The 25,229-nt window shown below is 41.5% G+C and overlaps 1 protein-coding gene across 2 annotated transcripts in view; it reads left to right on the top strand.

Annotated features, from left to right (window-relative positions):
* LOC124288885 (poly(A)-specific ribonuclease PARN-like) overlaps positions 1–25,229 on the top strand; it is a 37,811-nt gene that overhangs the window by 6,356 nt on the left and 6,226 nt on the right. Inside the window, exons 3-16 of one of the 2 annotated variants that reach the window (XM_046725465.1) lie at positions 4,763–4,836; positions 5,133–5,200; positions 6,667–6,748; positions 7,839–7,899; positions 11,809–11,989; positions 12,356–12,460; positions 12,988–13,111; positions 14,061–14,117; positions 14,577–14,654; positions 15,232–15,275; positions 16,493–16,535; positions 16,924–16,999; positions 17,542–17,652; positions 18,399–18,468. In XM_046725465.1, coding sequence (XP_046581421.1) covers positions 4,763–4,836; positions 5,133–5,200; positions 6,667–6,748; positions 7,839–7,899; positions 11,809–11,989; positions 12,356–12,460; positions 12,988–13,111; positions 14,061–14,117; positions 14,577–14,654; positions 15,232–15,275; positions 16,493–16,535; positions 16,924–16,999; positions 17,542–17,652; positions 18,399–18,468 — 1,174 coding nt within the window. The remainder of the gene's footprint in view (positions 1–4,762; positions 4,837–5,132; positions 5,201–6,666; positions 6,749–7,838; positions 7,900–11,808; positions 11,990–12,355; positions 12,461–12,987; positions 13,112–14,060; positions 14,118–14,576; positions 14,655–15,231; positions 15,276–16,492; positions 16,536–16,923; positions 17,000–17,541; positions 17,653–18,398; positions 18,469–25,229) is intronic. The other variant, XM_046725466.1, reaches the window with a different exon arrangement.

Below are 25,229 nucleotides of genomic sequence, written 5' to 3' on the forward strand. Positions count from 1 at the left end.
GGTGCGCATCTCAACAACCAAGTAGCATCAGGAAAGTGGTCGAAACTAGAACAGCATCTTCACATCAATCTGCTGGAAATGAAAGCTGTGATCAACGACTTAGAACATTGGTCGAGCTCACTGACCAACAGAATGCTGATGGTCCACACGGACAACTTAACAGTGGCATTCTCCATAAATCGGCAGGGATCAACGAGATCACCGAGCCTACTTCAGCTCACATTCCAGTTGTTCAACATCACGGGGGAAGCAAACATCTGGCTAAAGGCGTGTCACATACCAGGAGCCAAGAACGTACTAGCAGACGCTCTATCTCGTCCACTTCTTCCGTCACCCATGAATGGATGCTTCACCCAGAGGCATTTTGGCTCATCATAAGGGAAATAGGATCTCCCTGCGTAGACCTGTTCACCACAAGGTTCAACAAACAACTTCAGACGTTCGTCTCACCGGTTCCAGATCCTCAGGCCTGGGCAACAGATGCACTGAGCATATCCTGGGAAGGACTAAACGCATACGCGTTTCCGCCTCCGATCTTACTACTGAAAGTACTATTGAAGATCAAACAGACCCAAGCGCTACATCTGACTTTGGTCGCTCCCTATTGGCCAGTGAGAGTCTGGTTCCTAGATCTAGTACAAGAACTAGGAAGTCCAACCCTCAAACTAGCAGAATGGCCGAACCTACTCATTCATCTGCACACCAAGCAAGTCCACGGGAACCCACTAATGTTCCAGTTACACGTGTGGACCATATCAAAATTTGTCTAAAGAAAAGAGGATACTCCGCCAGAGCAGCGAAAGCAGTACCCTTAGCGTTATGCAGATCAACTCGCAATTTGTACGATGACAAATGGCAGAAATTTGAACAATATGCAAGGCGGAAAGGCTTCACAGCTATGAAAGCATCTCATCCTCAGATGGCAGAATATCTATGTCACCTTAGATATACAAGGGGGGCTGTGGGGTAGCCTAGTGGTTAAAGCGTTGGCTCGTCACGCCGAAGACCCGGGTTCGATTCCCCACATGGGCACAATGTGTTAAGCCCATTTCTGGTGTCCCCCGCCGTGATATTGCTGGAATATTGCTAAAAGCGGCGTAAAACTAAACTCAGTCAGTCAGTAGATATACAAGGCATTTGAAAGGTTCGACATTATCCACATATCTGGCAGCGATTAGTACAGTCGTCACTATGAAGACAGGCATCAAATTGATGAAAGTACCTGAATTACTTGCACTGTTATGCTCTTTTAAACTGGAGGACCAGCTAAAGAAATTCAGAGCACCAGCATGGGATCTGAATGTAATTCTACGTCATCTCATGAGTGATGCCTACGAACCTTTAGTGCAGACTACCTTTGAGCTACTTACACAGAAAACTCTGTTCCTGCTTGCCCTAGCTACGGCAGCTCGAATGTCAGAGATACATGCGCTGGATTTTGGACGAACTAGATTCGACACGGGGCACCGTGCTGCAGTACGTCTAGGACTTAGATGGGATTTTATTGCAAAGAATCAACTACCTGGTCAACCAGATGGACAATTCCATGTTCCAGCGCTATCTACAATCCTCGGTCCAGAGGACACCCAGGACCTATCCTTGTGTCCGGTCAGAGCCCTGAAAATATATCTTCAAAAGACTAAAACAAGGAGAAGGAAATTCAAGCGTCTTTTCATCCCCTTGTTGACGGAGACATCGGTGGAAGTCTCAAGAACGACAATATTGTTTTGGATGAGGGCCATTATACTAAGAGCCTATAAAGCAGCAGGATTAGAACCTCCAGGAGCCTCCAATCCACATGAAGTCAGAGCACTGGCGTCTACACTTGCTCTACATGGAAATTGCTCAATATCATCAATTATGGAGGGCTGCTTTTGGAAGTCGGATACGGTGTTTGCCAACCACTACCTCAGAGACATAGCCGTCGAAGACGTCTCAGGCATTCACCACTTTGGGCCTCTTGTTGTAGCACAACGACTAACGGTTTCCACAAAGGCGCTGAGTTGGAAATCTCACCCTTTATCACGTTGACTTGTTGATAACTTTTACTGAGGAAAAGTTTTAGTTTGAAAGTCCATGCACAGTTTAGACTAAACTAGCATGAGTGATTAAGACTTACCTGTACGTGAAGGGGTTGCAACTCATTTATGATAACGATCTTATCATAAATGTCCTGTAGAGAGATACAGGTCGTATCTAAGGACAGCTGATGAATTCGCGAAGTGGCTTGACCCACCATCAATCTGTCGGATGCTATAAGCAAAAGATCATGAGTCAGGATAAGGAAAAATATGTAATTTTTTAAGTAAAATTGATATTTTATACTTATCCTGACTCATGAGGTCAAGCCCTCCCAACCTCCCTGCTGAAGACACTTCGGATTTCACAGTAGATCCAAGTGCATGGGCTAAATTCAGGAGAGAGTGGCAAGTATGGATGGTCACATGACTGTTTGCGTGGGAAAAGGGAGGTAACTCGTGGGTGAGTGAACTTTTATGTCCGCTTTAGGGAACTGCAAGGGATTCAAGTGTTCAACTAACATTGGCATAGAAGAAGGAAATAAGCAAAAGATCATGAGTCAGGATAAGTATAAAATATCATTTTTACTTTAAAAATTAAATATTTTTCCAAAATTTAGTTTTCATGTCAACAAGCAGTACCGGTAGGTGTAATTTAAATCCAGGATCCGGTTGTATCATTGCTTCATTAACTAATGTCAACATTAAACCCTAATGATACATTAAATCCTTAATGCATCATTAGTTAATGACAACATTAAACACGGTTGTATCAAACACTTATTAGCGAATCATTATCTAATGATGTCCTAATGTAAATATTTTCATTAAATTCGGGGATTCCCCGAAATATTTCCCACAATTCCGCGACGTAAACACGTAAGCGTTACTCTCGGTCATCCGTCAAAATGGCATCTTTACGGCTAAACCTCGGAACAAAAACAAACATTTTGACTGCTGTGAAGAAACACATCTAAATAATTCTGAAACGTCGCCGATAAACCTAGAATTGGTTGGGATGTTTTGGAAAATTCACGAACACGAACTCCGAAGTGAGCTTTCCACCATATTGGATAGTGTTTACAAAATCAAGTTTCGCTAAGGCTGGTCATATGACGCCTATTACATCACGTATATTTCATATTCAGTTGTGACAAATGCATCGCTGAATTCCTCATACATTTTAGAATCAACTTACAAATGGTCTTTGTCACTAAAACCGAGTATCTAGAAAAAAACGAAACATGTTGGGTGTGAAAACGGAGAGTTGTGCTCATAGCACAGCGCTTGCTAGAAAAGGAAACAAAGCGGAAATCAGATTTTATACTGGGCAGTATTTTCTCAAGTTTTTTACATCAGATTGTCTATTCATAGCATGCATGAGCTCAATACTTTTAGAATATTCCCGGAAAGAGTATCGTAGCAAGAACTAGAAAATTAAAAACAGATACAATACAGAAATTTTATATATTCATTCGAAAGTTCTGTGCAGCGTGACACCATGCCAGACGCAAAATCATGGCGAACGACAGGCAATTATCGGCATTTTTGACTTTTTCAATGAAAACAAAAAAACAAATAACCACAGGCAGATAGTCAGAATGTTTCTGACTACTTACATCATACATTTATGGATAAAGGTTCCCTTGCAAAATCTTGGGCATCCATATCCACAAAGCCGTCATTTTATGAGAAATCGGTCATCGGTAGTGATGTCATACGTCAACATTGTTGGACATATTTGGCAATTTCTTTGAGGTGAAGGTCGGTTGAATAAGATTAAACACAATCACACTGCCCTATGGAGTACACTTTTAGTATTAATGTATACTTTGCGTATAATGAAATGTATATATATGCACACGTTATTAAAGGATATATATCTTGTTTATTGAATTTGTTTATGTTGTGTAATAGACGAAAACAATGGTGTATAATCATTTGCCAGGTGTGCGTTTGTCACAAATGTTTTGAGTGTCATTGTTTTCGATAATTCCGTGAACAAAACATCACGAAAATATAGTGTCCTTATTCACAGCAATGCTCTCGAAGTGATCTGAGTTACAATGACTTAGTATTAAGCATAGCGGAGTGATGCCCCCTTATCTTAAGCGTATGACCTTTTTGTAGCCATTTGACGTCATAGGGGGAAATCCATTTTCAACACATATTGCGAGTCATTTTTAAGACTGACTGTATAACGTTATACATAAGCACACAAACTAATTTAATACATACTTATGTCGTTCAGGTATCAGGCAGACTTTTGTTCGCTCACACTTTCCGTAAAGATGCCAAATTTGAAAATATAGTAGCACAGTACTTTTATCAGTACACGATAAAAAGCAGAGAAATTTACTGTTTTAACACATACCAAAATTAGGGGTAACATTTAGCAGTGTCTACTTTTCAAACTGAGTTTATACCATGAGATAGGACATTTAATACTCTACATTTCTATGTAATTTTATAGCTGTAGGTAGATCCAGTGCTGCGCAAACAAAATTCTGGCGTAATGTTCACTTTTCCAGGAAGTTTAATGATGCCCTTATGATACCCCAAAACCTTCATTAAGTTAATGACGTGCTAATGACAACACAACGTCATTAAAATGTTAGTACAACAGAATTTTATCATGTTCAACATCTGTTGGTGTGGAAAAGACAAATTCAGCGATTAATATAAACAGCCAAGATCACTTGTGTTGTAGGTATATTATTCAGTATGTACATATTGATTGTCAGGACTTCATGCCAAGGATGCTGAGTCAATTGGATCATTTGATACTCCTGAAGAGAGATACCACAAGCTGAGGAAGGCAAGTGAACAGTGTCTGCCTGAATTGCACCTTGTCAGCCAGGATTTTTTCTTGTGTCTGTCTCCATTGTTCGGTGAACATATTTTAGTCTGAAATTAACATCCTAAAGTTTGAAGTGAATAGTTTAATTATACTGTTTGTAGAGTTGTACATTTTATGATGGCAGCATTGCTGCACTTTCAGTGTGTGAACTATAACTTTTTCTAAACTTGAATACTCAGTATTAGTGTGGCAACTTTATTTTCAGTGTTTACGTTTTATTTTCAGTGTGCCTATAATCCATACTTTTATTTCAGGGTGCAGCACAGTTTTTACTTGTACAGTTTGGCCTAGCAGCTTTTAAATATGATCCAGAGACAAAAAGGTATAGGTGCATGGTATATGCATGTACATTGTACTGCATCAGAACATAACATCCTTGATATAGCCCTTCTATCTTAAAATGATCTTACTACATAAGATGTACAATGATGTACGGGGTGGTGGGGTAGCCTAGTGGTTAAAGTATTTGCTCGCCCTGCTGAAGACCCGGGTTCGAAGACATGGGTACAATGTGTGAAGCCCATTTCTGGTGTCACCCGTCATGATTTTGCTGGAATTTTGCGAAAAGCGTTGGAAAACTAAACTCACAATGATGTAGATGTGTAGTGTATATATAAAATGTGATAACTCATGCTACATGTTTGTAGGGGCGGTGGGGTAGCCTAATGGTTAAAGCGTTGACTCGTCACGCTGAAGACCCGGGTTCGAATCCCCACATGGGTACAATGTGTGAAGCCCATTTCTGGTGTCCCCCGACGTGATATTGCTGGAATATTGCTAAAAGCGGCGTAAAACCAAAATCAGTCAGTCAGTCAGACATGTTTGTATAAAATAAATTATTTCCTATCGTGATCCACTTTGTGCTAATTCCCAGTCCCTTCGATCCCACAACCAAAACATGCCACTCCACAAGGAGCACTCTCAACCAGATCACTGATCAGTGTGATTCTTGTTGGAGACTCACTTTTCTTTACATTGAACTTCAATGTGGCTACAAAGCAGATTTTCTTATCCTTTTGTATTGAACACAGAATTTGATTTAATTTATTACTTTTGGATAAATGCTTGTTTTGGACTTAATATTTGTGACTGATAGCTGCCAGACAAAACATTGTCACCCCTCCCAAAGTGTGGAAGCTGCATCTGGATCTATTACAGCAGATATGCCGAGATGGATGTGCCTAACACCGATCTCTTAGCCAATAACCACTTCCAGTATTCATGTCACCAGTTCAAATCCACCAGCTTGGGGTCAAGATACACATTCCTGCCTCCAGCACAGTTACCTAGAGTTGTACACAAATGTAGGGAGATGCAGATAACCCATTGTGTTAGTGGCTTAGTTTCCCATGGTTCCTGGAGTTGATGACTTCACACACACAAAGTACTGAAAGGCACATCCACCATTGGAACCAGAGGCTCTGCCCATGTGGATCATCTACAAAGGGTGTTAATGACCAGAGGTTTCTCCATGAAAGTGGCACAAGTAGTAGTTATGGTGCATCATAACTCTACTACAGTGATTTATGACTCCCATGGCTCACAGGAAGAATTCAATCCAGTGTTACTAGATATTTTGTCTTATGTCATCATGTCAGATATTTTGAAGGTTGGGTTTTTTAATCTTCTTGTGATTTGCCACCACTTATTGTCCCCATTCATGTAAATTCAAATTTACATGATTTAGCTCTTCATTTAAAATGTAGTATATTTAAGTATCAACTTATTCCTGACCTCTAAAGCATCTCCAATATGCAGTGACAGTCACGTCCCAGCGTATTGTTTCAGTTACACAGCCCGACCGTTCAACATGTATGTATTCCCACGTCCGTTCAGCCGCCAGGCTCCAGATCGACGATTTCTCTGTCAGGTCAGTACCCAGCACCAATATTTGGATTTTCATCTCAGTGGAAATGTCCTCCACAAATAGTTTAAGAGAGTTCTGTTCGCATGGATTCAACAAGTCCTAGAATTTTCTGTTGGTCAATAGGACGATGATCTTGACCTTCACTGAAGACTGACATTACCAGTTGGACACCTGCTGTCATCACTGCAGCTTAACAGTGATTCTTCAGTGTAGGCCCATGAGTTTCTTACTCCCACTGTTTTCAGACTACTACTACAACTTAGGCCTTGACATCATTAATTAAATAACTGTAAAAGCGTTTCAAATGTTTCATTCCAATGACCATGGTGTGAAGCCCATTTCAGGTGTCACTCACTAAATGACCGTGTAAATATTATTGAAATGCAAACCTCTTAAATACAGGCCTAGTTATGCTAAGATTATCATCAGTGATCGTGAACTGGTATAGACAGTTCGAGTGGTGAATGGTTTCCTTCTGAAATAATCTTGACAAATATCTTATGGATTTGTATAACCTATATTACTCCAATCTGATTATGTTCAGATCTTGTACAGATCTGTCCCCTCCCTCCATCAGGCTGTACAGCTGAAGGCAAGGCTTTTAAGATAAACAATTCAGCTGGCAGCCTTGAGCAGCACTTCATAGGCAGTAGTGTTTTGTGTAGTAGAAATGAAATGGTGACAAGTTCCTGACACCACTGACACATCATGATTATCTTCTACACAGCACAGGTATATTATTCACCTTTAGCAACTGTCCATTTATAATCATTTTCACAATGTTAAGTAATTTTGTATGTAACTCTGAAAGCTTTGCTCACTTTAATAGACAAGAAGTTTCCATTATTATTTGGCTGGTTAGAAAGTTAACCTGTTGTGATCTGATATAGAGGGCTAGTCAGATCTGGATTGAGATAGGTATTGAATTAAGTAACGAGGTTGTACCTTTGTCTGTCTTGTGTGAATATTTTTGGTTGCCATGTTTATACCTCTCTGGGGAACAATCATTTTCGATATTAATCATTTGTGTAGCTAAAATATTTTGGTTATATGTATTTATTAACACCTCACCTTCACATCCTGACTGTTGCAGGCTTCAAGTATTGACTTCCTTGTGTCTCAGAATTTTGATTTCAACAAGTTGTTTAGAGAAGGTAAGTGATTGGATGAATGAGGCTTATGGCTGTTTCAGACAGTATCACATATATATCATGTATTTTCTGCCTGCTCCCATAAGACTGGGGTTAGATCAGGTTCCCAACAATCTACTGCTTGTGAGAGTTAGATCAGGTGGTCAGTAGCCAATACTTTTAGACACTGACTTGATAGACACTGACAGACACTGATAGACATAGACATGACAGACACTGACATGATAGATACTGTCTTGATAGACACTGTCTTGATAGACACTGACATGATAGACATAGACATGATAGACACTGATATGATAGACACTGACATGATAGACATTGACTTGATAGACATTGACATGATAGACATAGACATGATAGACACTGACATAATAGACATAGACATGATAGACACTGTCTTGATAGACATAGACATGAAATACACTGACATGATAGACATTGACTTGATAGACATAGACATGACAGACACTGACATGAAAGACACTGCCTTGATAGACACTGCCATGATAGACCCTGACTTGATAGACATAGACATTGACATGATAGACCCTGACTTGATAGACACTGTCTTGATAGACACTGACATGATAGACACTGACATGATAGACATAGACATGATAGACATTGACATGATAGACACTGTCTTGATAGACACTGACATGATAGACATAGACATGATAGACTGGCATGATAGACCCTGACATGATAGACCCTGACATGATAGACACTGACTTGATAGACATAGACATGATAGACTGGCATGATAGTCACTGACATGATAGACCCTGACATGATAGACACTGACTTGATAGACATAGACATGATAGACACTGACTTGATAGGCACTGACATGATAGACACTGACATGATAGACATAGACATGATAGACATAGACATGAAAGGCACTGACTTGATAGACACAGACATGATAGACACTGACTTAATAGTCACTGACATGATAGACACTGACTTGATAGACAGACATGATAGACCCTGACATGATAGACATTGACTTGATAGACATAGACATGATAGACACTGTCTTGATAGATACTGACATGATAGACACTGACATGATAGACACTGACATGATAGACACTGACTTGATAGACCCTGACATGATAGACACTGACTTGATAGACATAGACATGATAGACACTCTCTTGATAGACACTGACATGATGAGACACTGACATGATAGACACTGACATGATAGACACTGACATGATAGACATAGACATGAAAGACATAGACATGATAGACACAGACATGATAGACATAGACATGATAGACATTGACATGATAGACATAGACATGATAGACATGGACTTGATAGACATAGACATGATAGACACTGACATGATAGGCACTGACATGATAGACACTGACATGATAGACACTGATGGACAGACATGATAGACCCTGACATGATAGACACTGACTTGATAGACACTGACATGATAGACATAGACATGATAGACACTGATGGACAGACATGATAGACATTGACATGATAGACACTGACTTGATAGACACTGACATGATAGACACTGACATGATAGACACTGACTTGATAGACATAGACATGATAGACACTTACATGATAGGCACTGACATGATAGACACTGGATGATAGATAGACATGATAGACACTGACTTGATAGACATAGACATGATAGACACAGACATGATAGACTGACATGACTGACATGATAGACACTGACTTGATAGACATGACATGATAGACACATTGACATGATAGACATGGGCATGATAGACCCTGACATGATAGACCCTGACATGATAGACACTGACATGATAGACATAGACATGATAGACTGGCATGATAGACACTGACATGATAGACCCTGACATGATAGACACTGACTTGATAGACATAGACATGATAGACACTGACTTGATAGACACTGACATGATAGACACTGACATGATAGACATAGACATGCGATAGGCACTGACATGATAGACACAGACATGATGACTGACTTAATGACATGATAGACTCCTGACATGATAGACACTGACTTGATAGACACAGACATGATAGACCCTGACATGATAGACATTGACTTGATAGACATAGACATGATAGACACTGTCTTGATAGATACTGACATGATAGACACTGACATGATAGACACTGACATGATAGACACTGACATGATAGACACTGACTTGATAGACCCTGACATGATAGACACTGACTTGATAGACATAGACATGATAGACACTCTCTTGATAGACACTGACATGAGAGACACTGACATGATAGACCCTGACATGATAGACACTGACATGATAGACATAGAGATGAAAGGCACTGACATGATAGACATAGACATGGACATGATAGACATAGACATGATAGACATGGACTTGATAGACATAGACATGATAGACACTTACATGATAGGCACTGACATGATAGACACTGACATGATAGACACTGATGGACAGACATGATAGACCCTGACATGATAGACACTGACTTGATAGACACTGACATGATAGACATAGACATGATAGACACTGATGGACAGACATGATAGACACATGATAGACATTGACATGATAGACACTGACTTGATAGACACTGACATGATAGACACTGACATGATAGACACTGACTTGATAGACATAGACATGATAGACACAGACATGATAGGCACTGACATGATAGACACTGACATGATAGACATAGACATGATAGACATAGACATGATAGACATAGACATGATAGACACATGATAGGCACTGACATGATAGACACTGACATGATAGACATAGACATGATAGACATTGACATGATAGACATTGACATGATAGACATAGACATGATAGACCCTGACATGATAGACACTGACATGATAGACATAGACATGAAAGGCACTGACATGATAGACATAGACATGGACATGATAGACATAGACATGAGACATAGACATGATAGACTTGATAGACACTGACATGATAGACATGACATGATAGACACTGACATGATAGACATAGACATGATAGACATTGACATGATAGACATTGACATGATAGACATTGACATGATAGACACTGACATGATAGACACTGACATGATAGACACTGACATGATAGACACTGACTTGATAGACATAGACATGATAGACACTTACATGATAGACACTTGACATGATAGACATAGACATGATAAACATAGACATGATAGACATAGACATGATAGACAGACATGATAGACACTGACATGATAGACATAGACATGATAGACATTGACATGATAGACATTGACATGATAGACATTGACATGTTAGACATAGACATGATAGACATGGACATGATAGACACTTACATGATAGACATAGACATGATAGACACTGACATGATAGACATAGACATGATAGACATAGACATGATAGACACTTACATGATAGACACTGACATGATAGACACTGACATGATAGACATAGACATGATAGACATTGACATGATAGACATTGACATGATAGACATTGACATGATAGACATAGACATGATAGACATAGACATGATAGACATTGACATGTTAGACACTGACTTGATAGACATTGACATGATAGACATAGACATGATAGACATAGACATGATAGACATTGACATGATAGACATAGACATGATAGACATTGACATGATAGACATGACATGATAGACATAGACATGATAGGCATTGACATGTTAGACAATACATGTTGAAAGTCACCCCACAAGCATGGTATTCTGGAAATAGGTAACCAACTGGTTACATTAAGGAAGTGTCTACATGTGTGATGTCTTCAACTGACGTTTTGTAAGTAAGAGCAGTCATTTAGATGTTGGTGTGCCAATATCTATCTTGCTATGTGACGTGTTGAAACTGTCCAGGTATATCCTACTTGACCCCACCACAAGAAGAACACCTGAAGGAGTCAATCAAGAAGAGGAATGCTGAACACGCTCAGCTGTCATCTCCGGCCTTCACCAGTCCCCATGGGGCAAGTGCTGGTCCCAACAAGGGGCCAGTAGAGGTCCCAGATGATCAGAAGGACTTCATTGACAATATCTGGTAAGCTGGCAAGTCTGACAGATGTATGTTTTGTATTGGTGAAACAGATTTCATACCTGTAGAAAACATGATGATCAGTGAGTGTGTTTGGATTTTTTATTAAATACTGATTAGTCTTCCAGTTTGATACTTAAGCCACCAATCTTGCAGTTGTCATCTAGTTTCTTGTGTCATCTAAGCTTGATTTGTAATATACAACTATTAACTTAAAAATCTACTAGAAAATGATCGCACTTCAGACGAGTGGGTTCAAATTGTTTTGTCACAAACATTTGTTTTGTCCCCGAAAGAATCCGCAACAAACATATTCAAATTGCCCAGTAGATTTTGTCCCTTGTACAGGAACTAATTGTTGTGTATTTACAGTGAACAAATCAAGGACTACATCGCCCAGGCAACCAAGGAGCCCTTACAATTGCCCCAGTGTTCGGCATTCCAGAGGAAACTTATCTACCAGACAGCCAGACTCAAGTGAGTCAACCGCCAAAGTACTGATTGTCAGATGTATGTTGTTGGAGTAAAGCTCAATCCTGTCATTTGGAGATGTTTGACAGATACAGGCACCTGTAAAATTGGATAAGTTGTAACATAACACTGTAGGGATTCTTGTTGGTATGTGTGACGGCCAAATAAAATGTGGATGAAATGTCTTGGCTCTGTGACGTGGCTGATGATGTGTTTCATATGACATGGGGACTGTGGTGATGACAGTGTTGGCTTGTCCACACTGGTAGCCTTGATTTGATGGTATGATACAATGTGTGAACACCATCCTCAGTGTACAGTGTTAGAATAGTTCTTCCTCATGCATTTATTATACACAAGTGGCATGGATTGTTGCTCATGATATTAACCCCATGTTTGTCTTACTCATTTGCTTACTGTCTCATTTGGTATAGGTGTAATACTGTTGACTGTGCATAAAATACTATACACCTCCTGTGTTAAATGTATGTATGTACATCACCTAGCCAGTGACTAGTGTTGCTCTCTGCCAGGTACTCCAACATCCACCTGGAGACGAAGATTGGGGAGAAGAAGGAGCGCTACATCGTGGTGACAGCTGTGGATTGTGAGAAGGACCTGAGGGACAAGGAGAAGGCCAAGATGGAGGCTGAGATGGTGAGACTGACTAAAGCTTCAGCTCAACTGGTCCTCGACGATCACAGCTGATGCAGCATGGTTTCACAGCATGGCCTTCACAGCATTGCAGACATTCAGTGATATTGACCATTTATCAGTTACCATTGGTACTATGTGACTTCCAGACTAATCAGTCAAAACTGAAGAGGTACACACTGTCCTGTCATCGATTTATAAACAACTTACAGCAATTGTAATGCCATGCATATATTGTCCAATGTTTCAATCAAGGAGAGAGTCATGCATATATTGTCCCTGTCTCAAGGAGAGTCATGCATATATTGTCCCTGTCTCCAGGAGAATCATGCATATATTGTCCCTGTCTGTAGGAGAGTCATGCATATATTGTCCCGGTCTCCAGGAGAATCATGCATATATTATCCCTGTCTCAAGGAGAATCATGCATATATTGTCCCTGTCTGTAGGAGAGTCATGCATATATTGTCCCGGTCTCCAGGAGAATCATGCATATATTATCCCTGTCTCAAGGAGAGTTATGCATATATTGGCCGTCTCAAGGAGAGTCATGCATATATTGTCCCTGTCTCCAGGAGAATCATGCATATATTGTCCCTGTCTCAAGGAGAGTCATGCATATATTGTCCCTGTCTCCAGGAGAATCATGCATATATTGTCCCTGTCTCAAGGAGAGTCATGCATATATTGTCCGTCTCAAGGAGTCATGCATATATTGTCCGTCTCAAGGAGAGTCATGCATATATTGTCCCTGTCTCCAGGAAAATCATGCATATATTGTCCCTGTCTCCAGGAGAGTCATGCATATATTGTCCCGGTCTCCAGGAGAATCATGCATATATTATCCCTGTCTAGGAGAATCATGCATACATTGTCCTTATTTGTCCAGTAGAGAGTGTGGCATGTATTGTCCCTATTGTCCCCTATAATAATGGACTGTCACTGTTTCCAGGCCGAGGTGGATGAAGCTATTGGTTTCTGTAAAGTCACACAGCTGCTGTCACAGTCTGTGAGTAATCAACAGTTGTTCTGACATTCAGATGCATTGAAAAGATTACAGTTAGCCTATATCTTATACAACTAAACTCACTCACTCACTCATTATACAAGAGGAGTTTCATAAGTTATGCTACAAATGCATTTGCTCTTTACTGTTTTAATGTTTATACAATAAGTAGGTCCCCATTGAAATACCATTTAACATGTTTAAGTAACAGTGCAAACAGATTTCACTTGCATTGAGTCTCTACTAGCAGGAGTACAAAAGTACTAAAAACAAATCTGGTCAATGCCACAGTGCAAACCTAGTTGCCAGTTATACCTCAGTAGGCGGCTGGCTTGCCGCACTTTGTCTGAAGAAATGGAACCTTTATGAATTCTTGTTTGTACAAGGTTTCAGGGCTACTTCAGACCTTGATAGACCCACTGTGTGGGCCCACATTGTTACAGAGCACTATTGGTGTTGCAGGGCAAGCTGGTTATCGGACACAACATGCTGTTGGATCTCATCCATGTCATCAACCAGTTCAACTTCCCCCTCCCAGAGGTAGCAACAAACTTACCATTGTACACAACACGTACCCAAGAGATGGTTGCAAGTCAATATGTCATCCAAATCTAACAGTTATATGCATATGAGTATCATATTAACATACTTAATAGGTGAACATTCTGTGTTTTCCATGTAAAGGTAGGTTGTCTGTAGATTTGTCCACATCAAATTTCATTTGGAACTAACCTACTCTAAACATCATCATTCCAAAATTCCAAATGAGAGTAAAGTATTTTTCTGTACATACTAGCTTACATGGTGATACAGCAGTCGAATCTGCTGTTATAACATGTTAAAGGTGGTTATTGTGATTTACAACTTCTAATTGACCAATCAGTATTCAGCATTTTCCACATTTACAGTAGAATATGGTGTCAAGGAAGTTTTGGTAATGTGATGTTTCATTTCTGTGACATTTATACAAAGCTGACACAACCCAGAGCCAAGACACATCAAGTGATTGAAATTACAGTTTATTGTGAAGGTGATGTTGCAGGCAATTGTATGACTGAAGATAAGAATCAGTAAAGATGAACAATTCATGTGTGATGAGTTCTTGTTTCCCCTCCAGGAATATGAAGAGTTCAAGGCAATGGTGAAATGTTGCCTTCCAAGGTCAGTGACAGAGACTTTACTCTACTGTGTTTATTTGTCAAACACCTATCAGAGGTCAGGATAAGTAAATAGATCCTGTGCTATATGTTCTATTTTTTATCCCCTGCAACGCATTTGGTGGGAGGTATTAAAATGGACTCCCTCCGTCCGTCCGTCCGTGCGTGCGTGCGTCCGTGCACATTTGTCTTTTCCGGAGCAGAACTGTAAAACCGTTCACTATTTCTTCACCAAACTTGGCACATAGATAGATCTGGTGGTGTACTGGTTCCTTTTGGTAGTTTTGGAATTCTGAATAAAATATTTTTGGCATTTCCATGGCAACAAGTTTGACTAAAACAGAAATTAGTGGTAGTGCACTTTTCCGGAGCAGAACACTAAAACCGTTCAAAGTTTCTTCACCAAACTTGGCACATACATAGATTTGGTGGTGTACTGGTGCCTTTTGGTAGTTTTGGATTTCTGAATAAAATATTTTTGGCATTTCCATGGCAACAAGTTTGACATAGACTGAAATTGGTGATAGTGCTCCTTTCTGGAGCAGAACTTTAAAAACCTTTCAATACTCTCCTTCCACTTTTCTATATACACACCTAAATATTTGACATAATCATAACTCGTAGACATAATCATGAAGAGTATTTTTGCCATTGAGGGGGAATATTGATGACTTTGTCTTCTTGTTTTGGATTTGTAAATAAAATATATTTTGCGTTTCCATGGCAACAAGTTTGATTTTGACTGAAATTGGTGGTAGTGCTCTTTTCCGGAGCTGAACTTTAAAACCATTCAATGTTTCTTCACCAAACTTGACACATAGATTGGTCTGTTGGTGTACTGGTGCCTTTTGGTAGTTTTGGATTTCTGAATAAAATATTTTTGGCATTTCCATGGCAACAAGTTTGACATAGAGTGAAACTGGTGATGATAGTGCTCCTTTCTGGAGCAGAACTTTAAAAAACCTTTCAATACTCTCTTTCCACTTTTCTATATACACACCTAAATATTTGACATAATCATAACTCGTAGACATAATCATGAAGAGTATTTTGCCATTGAGGGGGATATTGATGACTTTGTCTTCTTGTTAAATTTCAATATTTGATTGATTTGTTTATTATCTAAATCCTTCAAACAATAAGGCAACATCTGGTATAGGGCTGTACTGATCACTACTATGAAGCCTTTATGTAACAATGTGTTGGTATATTATTCTCCAGATTGCTGGACACAAAACTGATGGCCAGTACAGCTCCATTCAAGGTACATGTCACATTATATTAACTGACAATGACTTGTGTTCCCTGAGTAACTGAACTATGTATTTCAGTGTGTTCTCATGATAGGACACCCTGATATAAGTCACTTATCACCAAGTTAATGTTCAGATCACAAGACTTTACACATTCAAGGTAGTTAAACACTGATTGAGACCTCATTATTTTAAACTTGAACTCAGTGCCCAGACATGAGGACTGTGTTTGAGTGAGCCGCTGGTTCCTCTTGCCAGTACTTGCTGCTGTCCTTGTGAAAGTTCACCTATTCAGCAGGTAGCGTAGTTGGCATGATTTGCATACTTTACTTATGTATGTCTTCAAGTATCGATGGCTTACAGTTTATATTGGTGCTGACTTCATTCTCTCTCCCCCAGGATCTCATCATCAACACAGCATTGGGAGATTTACGCAGGACTGTTGAAGCTAAACCTTTTGTAAAGCCCCAGGTTGGTAGGTAAACCTGTAACCATGGTAACAGCTTGGAGGTGGCAGCCTGGTACTGCTATGGTGTGTATAACAGATGCTGATGTAGGTAGAAGTCAGCTAGTGCTAGACAGAGTGAGCTGGGTTTGGCTCCACACTGGACAGTATGTCAGTTGTGCCTTTGATGAGGGAAACGTTCTGTGAATCACATTCAAGTTATTTTAGAAAAGTCTAAAATGATGGATGTGCATTGGCCTTGTGTATGAGAAGAAAGTTCAGTTCATGGATACACCAATGACTTGTGGTTAGGCTCAGTGTCCTGGTTGTTGCTCATCATTGTGTCCTAATTGTAATCCTTATGATGTCAACCTGTGGATTGTCTGGTCCAGACTTGACTGTTTACAGATTGTCGTGTATTGAGGACTGTAATATTGTAGCCAGATCTTTTGCTTTCACCTATTCATCATGGAAGATTCTTATTCCATTTCCATAATTTGACTTGAACACAGCACTGAGGTCACCTCTGTTGCTATGTGATATGGTGACCATGGTTACTATGTGTATTCCAGATCTTCCAGAGGAGTTTTCCAAATATGGTTCAGAGACAGAGTTTCTGCACGAGGCAGGCTATGACGCGTACATCACAGGAATTGCTTTCATAGGCATGGCAAACTTTCTTGGTGAGGACTAAATTCACTAACTCGGACAACATCACAATGACATTACAACTAAATACTGCTTGCATCCAGGCTATTATGAGGATCTTTCTTTTGTAATCACCCGTGAAGATCCGGGTTAGAATTGATCTTCAGTAACCCATGCTTGTCATAAGAGCTGACTAACAGGATCGTGGTCAGGGTCGCTTACTTGTTTGACACATGTCATCGTATCCCAACTGCGTAGATCGATGCTCATGCTGTTGATCACAGGATTGTCTGGTCCAGATTCGACATTTACAGACTGTCACCATATAGCTGGAATATTGCTGTGTGCGGTGTAAAACTAAACTCACTCACTTAACTCACTCAATTTCTTTTGTAATCCATACAAATGTATTTACCTCATCCTCCCACTATGCAAATAAATATGTATTCTTATCAAGTGTTTATGTGTTAAGATATCAAGAAAACTAAACAAAGTTGCTTAGAGACATTAAGGCGAGAAGGTCGTGATAGTATGACAAAGACAACATGGACAAACGTTTTGATTATTTATTGTTCAAGCATGTGACCTTTCTTAGGATCTATTTTTGGGGGGGATGTTTAGCTTTAAATATGTCATGAATCAGTTCTGTTCCCTGTCATGCGTCATGTGTAGGTTTATGTAGCTAGTTGAATAAAAGGTGTTATTTGATTTCAATCAACTTAAATGTGTTAATATAATTTGTTGATGTGATGTTTAGCATAAAGTTGGTGTTTTTTAACAGGTACATACCAGCAGCCCCCCAAAGACTGGATCTCTCCACAGTCACCTCTCATCGAGCCTTTTGTCAACAAGTGAGTAGACCCCATACATCCTCCTGGTGGGGATTTCGTTGAGATAAAGGGTTCCCAGCAACTGGTGCTTGTTGTAAGGGATGGCCAAATGGTTGGATTGGTCAGACTCGCTAGACTGGTCTGTCACGTGATGCAGCTTCGATGTTTACCCCAAACTAAACATTGGCATAAAGCATATTTGTCAGATTTTTAAACATCATTAATTTTTTACTCCTGATTCCTTGATTACTGTTTGCACAAATTACAGCAACTTACATATTAGTAACAACACTGAAGATGCCTTTAGTTTTCAACTCAGGGAATCAATCGTAACCGGGATTCGTTGTGTGGAGTAGAACTGAGGATAAAAGGCTGCTTGTGGACCCCTAAACAGGATTTTCAGTCATGAGAAGCTAGTGACAAATGTTCGTTGTTAATTGTTTCACTCGCTCAACAACATATGCAGTGTTGGAATTTTGTATGATTATTAGAAACAGCCACACCTGAACACCTCTTGCTTAATGTCTGATTGTGTTGGTACTTTAGGCCACCACCCCAGAATAGTTGTGAATGTTAAGCCAATTACAGAGCGTGTGAATTCAGTGATTTTTCTTTATCCTGACTCATGCTAATTATGCGGGGCGGTGGGGTAGTCTAGTGGTTAAAGCGTCGGCTCATCACGCCGAAGACCCGGGATCAAATCCCCACATGGGTACAATGAATGAAGCCCATTTCTGGTGTCCCCTGCTGTGATATTGCTGGAATATTGCTAAAAGCGGCGTAAAACCAAACTCAGTCAGTCAGTCAGGCATGCTAATTATGCTTGTCTCCTTCCTCTTGCAAATGATAGTGGAACACTTGAAATCCCTTGAAATTCCCTTTAAAAAAGCGGACGTAAAATCACTCACCCAAGAGTAGCATCCCTTTCCTCCCTTTTGCGCCCAAATGGTCACATGATCGGCCATATTTGTCACTCTCTCCTTCTTCACCCTTGAGGACGGTTGTGAGAGCACCTATACAGCACATATCCTTTTATATTTTCGGACCTTACATCAAAATCATTGCTGTATACAGTTTTTAGGATTATATTCTACATTACGGTTTGAAATTTTATCTAAATTTTCCATTGTTTGACATGTGTTTTCTTCATGTTTACAATTGATGAAAACTTATATTCGTTGTAGGTACCGAGTGTCTGCGACTGACCCGCATTTATTATGTCCTAATTGCACTGTGTCATGTTCTCTGCTCTCGCTGTGAGTTTTGTGTAAATTTAAATTTGGTTGAATTTACTAATTATTTTTTTTCCATCCATAGACGTGCTAAGGACTGGGTACGTAGGTATTCACAAGTCATGTCTAAATCGGGGGATTGCGCTGATAACCGTGTGTTAACCACTGCTGCAGATATTCATAATTCTAGTGCAGGAGCAGGTCGATGTACCAGGGGTGAACGCCGGAGGCCAGATGAGATCATCGTCTACTGAGCTGACCTCATCGCAGATAAAGAAGGCCAAATCTTCATCTTCGCAGAAGCAGAAGTTTACTACTATGAAGACTTTAGCAAAGTCTAAGATCAGCTCTACTCAGAAGGCGAGGTCTTTCTCATCCGAGATTGTTCCTCCGGAAGAAGAAGCAGATGTTTATGATGATCCTCCCATCCTCATACCTGAAGTCTCCATCGTCAGTAAGAAGACGAAGCCTGCTTCTACAGCTACATCGGCATTGTTATCAGCGCAGACATTGACAGAAGACCTTCTATCAACGCAGACATCGGGTACCAGAGATAGCAGCAGCGTCAACTCTTCACGAGTGCAGCGAGCCTTAGATGACGTCTCTTCAGGATCAGATGCATCATCCCTGCAGCAGTCTCTTCAGACAACGCAGAACTTGAACCCGGGACTGTTCATGCAACAGTTTACAGACCAGATGATGTTGATGATGGAACCTCGCCTCGCTCAGGAGAAGGCTGCTATGAAGACCTCTACAACGACTACTAGACTGAGTGAAGGTTCTACAGTCTCCCCACCACATCTAGATGAAGAGGGAAGCCTGTGCGAAGGCTCTCAGACACCACGATCTTCCCCATCTGAAGTAGACACCCCAGAGAGTGTTGCTAAGAAGTCTCCACGCAAGAAGGAATAAAGGCATTTTCCCGAACCCTACAGACGTCGCAGATTTGAGTCGTCATCTCCATTGGACTCTGACGCCCATCAAGAGCCTGCACGAAGACACTCCTACAGAGGGGAAACTACATCCAGGAATCCACCTTCGCGAAGATCTAGAGAAATATCTCAAATCTCCAGGAATGATTCAAGATCACATCAGGATCGATCGCCTGCGCGAAGCTCATCATATAGATCATCCTTTAGAGACTCGTGCATCCTTAGAGCGTGAAATGTCTAAATCAGAGGATGAAGGTGAAGGCGTCTTCTCCGATACAGAAATTAACTCCTGGATCGCCAATGGCTTGGACTTATCATCATCTTCTAGGGACACAGATGAGGCGTTTACCTACAAGATGTCCAAAGATGATTTCAACACACTCACCTTTCCACCGACCAACCCAATCTCTCAATTACCAGACAACCTCAATGCAGCTTTTGATAAAGTCACCAAGTCGCAGAGCCAGCACATCCCGACATTCAACGCCAGGAAATTCCCTCTACATAGGATGGAACCTTTCCTGAAGGCTCCAGAGGTTGATGATGACTATAAGATTATCACCGACTCCCGTCAAAGAACTTACAAGATTGAGGATAAGAAGTTAGCGCTGCTGGATACAACCACCAGACGTACTTTCCTCGGATTAGCCAGATCGAGGGCTATCAATGAAATACTCATCTCGAAGTTCAAGAATTCCTTGGCCGAAGAAGACCAAATGATATACTCCGCTCTACTTTTGCAGAAGAGAGACCATCAATTTATGTCGGAGCACCTAGCATCCATCTCAGCGAGTTTGACTCTCCTGAGAAGACAAGGGTTATTGTCAGCATGCACTTGGAGTGAACGCTTAGCCAAGTCCTTATACAGAGCCCCATCTTCGGAGGAGGAATTGAAGAAGTCGCCAGAGAAGTCTCTCACGACTCTAGGGAAGTTATGATGATTGGCTAACGTGATTCGTCAGACATCCCAACGCTACTCCAACAAATCTAAGTTTGCAGGAGTCCAGAGAGCCAGAGAAAAGAAGTATGCCAGTATGAAAGGAGGAAGAGGCTCCTTTCGTCGCCCAACCGGAGCTCCTAGAGGTAGCCCTGGAAGAGGCCGAGCACCCAGGGGTGCAAGAGGAATCAAGCGCTGAAGGCTAGGTTCGGAACGACTGGAGTCTTCCACCCCCAGCCGTTCCTGTGCAACCTTCGACAGTGGGTGGACGTCTTTAATGGTACTGGGAGAATTGGGGGATACTACAGGACGACTACATATCCCAGATATTGTGCAGAGGTTACAAGATACAGTTGGAAGCCAATCCGCCGCTCACAAGCAACCCGATGGCCTTCAACTACGCAGCCGACCAGATAGAGAAACTGGACGACGCTATCATGACCCTACTCGACAAAGAGGCAGTAGAAGAGATAGATCAAGATCTCATCACGCCCGGGTTCTACTCCCCAATTTTCCTGGTACCGAAGAAGAATTCCAAGGAGAAATTTCGGCTCATCTGCAACATGAGGAAGTTCAACCGGGAGTATCTACGCAGACCAGCAAAATTCAAGATGATACATCTACCTCAGCTCCGACATCTCGTTCGTCCAGCAGACTACCTCACCAGCATAGATCTGCAAGATGCGTATCTCCACATCCCGATACATCCAGACTCAAGGAAATGCCTACCTTTCCTTTTCAACGGACATCACTTCCAGTGGAAGGTTCTACTGTTTGGAATATTGTCGGACCCCTGGTTGTTTACTTGAGTGACCAAGCCCATCGTCACATATCTACATCGTCGAGGTCTACGCAGTGCTTTCTACCTGGACGACGGCATTCAAGCTCATCAAGATCCCAGTCAACTCAGACTGCAACTAGACTTCACCATCAGGCTGCTCACTCAACTAGGATGGCTAGTGAATCTCCTCAAGTCGGAACTGGAGCCGAAACAAGATCTGCAATTCCTAGGAATTCGACTCATCACACCAGTGAATCGTATAGTCGTTCCAGAGGATCGTTGGGTCAAAATACAACAGATGATATCTCAAGCATTGCTCTCTCCGTTGACACTACGTGCTTGGCAAAGCATACTCAGTCTACTCACCTCAGCTCAAGACTCGCAGAGGGAGATTACAGTGGCTCCCACTACAAGTATTTGTGAACGCCCACCTAGACAGCCTAGATCCGTTCATACTACCGGACAGCCTGAAACCATATCTCCTATGGTGGACTCGGAAGTCGAACATTTGCGGAGGGACCTTTTTATCAGAGCCGGTTTGCAACACTCATCTTTACGTGGATGCCTCCCTACAAGGATAGGGTGCACACTTCAACAACAAAGTGGCAGCAGGGAAGTGGTCGAGTCAGGATCAAAAGTCTCACATAAATCTGTTGGAGATGAAAGCAATAATCAACGCTTTACAACATTGGTCCAGCGTACTAAAGAACGCAAGACCCATGGTACACACAGACAACTCCACAGTGCCGTTTTACATCAACAAACAAGGGTCAACAAGATCAAGAAGTCTGCTACAACTCAGCTTTCTCCTGTTCAGCATAGTCGACGACCTGAACATCTACATGAAGGCATGCCACATTCCGGGAGCAAAGGATGTCATAGCAGATGCTCTATCTCGTCCACTACAACCATCCAGAAGCATTCCAGTTCATCCGACAGACTTTAGGATCCCCACTAATATTCAACAAAGTTCAACAAACAGCTACCAAGGTTCGTCTCACCGATTCCAGATCCTCAGGCATGGGCAACAGATGCTCTAAGCATCTCATGGGAAGGACTAAACGCTCACGCGTTTCCGCCTCCTGCACTACTACCACAAGTACTACAGAAAATCAAGCAGACGACTACGTTGCAACTGATATTGGTTGCGCCCTACTGGCCAGCGAGGGTATGGTTTCCTGTCCTCATACAAGAACTCTGAACTCCTACCCTGAAACTACCAGAGTGGTCGAACCTACTCGTCCATCTACACACCAAGCAATCTCACGAGAACCTGACACTTTTCCAGCTACACGCGTGGAGCGTATTAAAGCTTGCCTGAAGACTAGAAGGTACTCCGCCAGAGCAGTGAAAGCAGTAACACTAGCTCTACGCAGATCAACTCGCAACGTGTACGACGACAAGTGGCAGAGATTTGAACAATATGCAAAGAGGAAAGGCTTTACAGTGGTGAAAGCAACACACCCTCAAGTGGCGGAATACTTATGTCATCTACAACAGACGAGACACTTAAAAGGTTCAACACTCTCAACGTACTTAGCTGCCCTCAGTACAGTTATCACCATGAAAACGGGTATCAAGCTGACCAAAGTACCAGAGATTCTGGCACTACTACGCTGGTTCAAGTTGGAAGACCAACCAAAGAAATTTAAGGCTCCTGCCTTGGATCTCAACATAGTTTTACAACATCTCACCAGTGATGCCTACGAGCCTCCTTTGAACTTCTAACTCAGAAAAAAGCTGTTCCTGATCGCCCTAGCAACAGCTGCAAGGATGTCAGAAATACTAGCTCTGGAATCAAGACATCGTGACATCGTACATCTGGGACTGAGATGGGATTTTATCGCCAAGAACCAACTGCCCGGTCAGCCAGACAGACAGTTCCACATCCCAGCACTATCTACAGTCCTTTGGCCCCAGGATACAGAGGATCTATCCTTATGCCCAGCCAGAGCACTTAAAGTCTACTTACGAAGAACTAATACAAGGAGACGAAAATTCAAGCGCCTATTCATCCCCTTATCCACTGAGACGCCCACGGAAGTCTCACGGACAACGATATCGATCTGGATGAGAGCCGTTATACTAAGGGCCTATAAAGCAGCAGGACTTGAGCCTCCACGAGCCTCAAATCCACATGAAGTCAGAGCCCTGGCATCAACACTTGCTCTGCATGGAAACTGCCCGATTACAACTATAATGGAGGGCTGCTTTTGGAGATCGAACACGGTGTTTGCCAACCACTACCTCAGAGACATTGCCACTGAAGACGTCTCAGGCAATCACCAGTTTGGGCCACTTGTTGTAGCTCAACAATTAACGGTTCCACAAAGGCGCTGAGAAGCTCACCCCTTTATCACATGACTTGTGAAAACCAACGCTCTGGAGAGCAATGGCTATAAGTCCATGCACACGTCTAGGACAGACTAGCATGAGTGATAGACCCTGTACTTGTATAGGACATACTCGTACATGAAGAAGGGTCACATCTCCATTTGATGCATGCATCAAGAGATGGAGTTGCAATAGATAACTAATGGACTATTAGTATATCTAAAATCCACACGAAAATGTCAGAAGTTTCGGAAGAAATCTGACAAGTTGCGGTCCCCCCAGACTCATCAGAGAGAAGTTGAAAGAATCTTCAACAGTGCCGTCATAAGTTCCCAAGGGGGGTAATACAGGACGTAAATCTACAACTAGTGAATCCAGAATGTGGCCTGACCCACCACCATTTCCGACAGATTCTGCAAGCATAATTAGCATGAGTCAGGATAAGGAAAAATATGTAATTTTCTGACAAAAATTGATATTTTATACTTATCCTGACTCATGAGGTTAGCCCTCCCAACCTCCCCTCTTATGGCACTCTGGATTTCCCTGTAAATCCGGGTGTCGGG

The sequence above is a fragment of the Haliotis rubra genome, unplaced genomic scaffold (genome assembly GCF_003918875.1).
Source record: "Haliotis rubra isolate DU_JTF1 unplaced genomic scaffold, ASM391887v1 Scf428, whole genome shotgun sequence".
Taxonomy (NCBI): Eukaryota; Metazoa; Mollusca; class Gastropoda; order Lepetellida; family Haliotidae; genus Haliotis; species Haliotis rubra.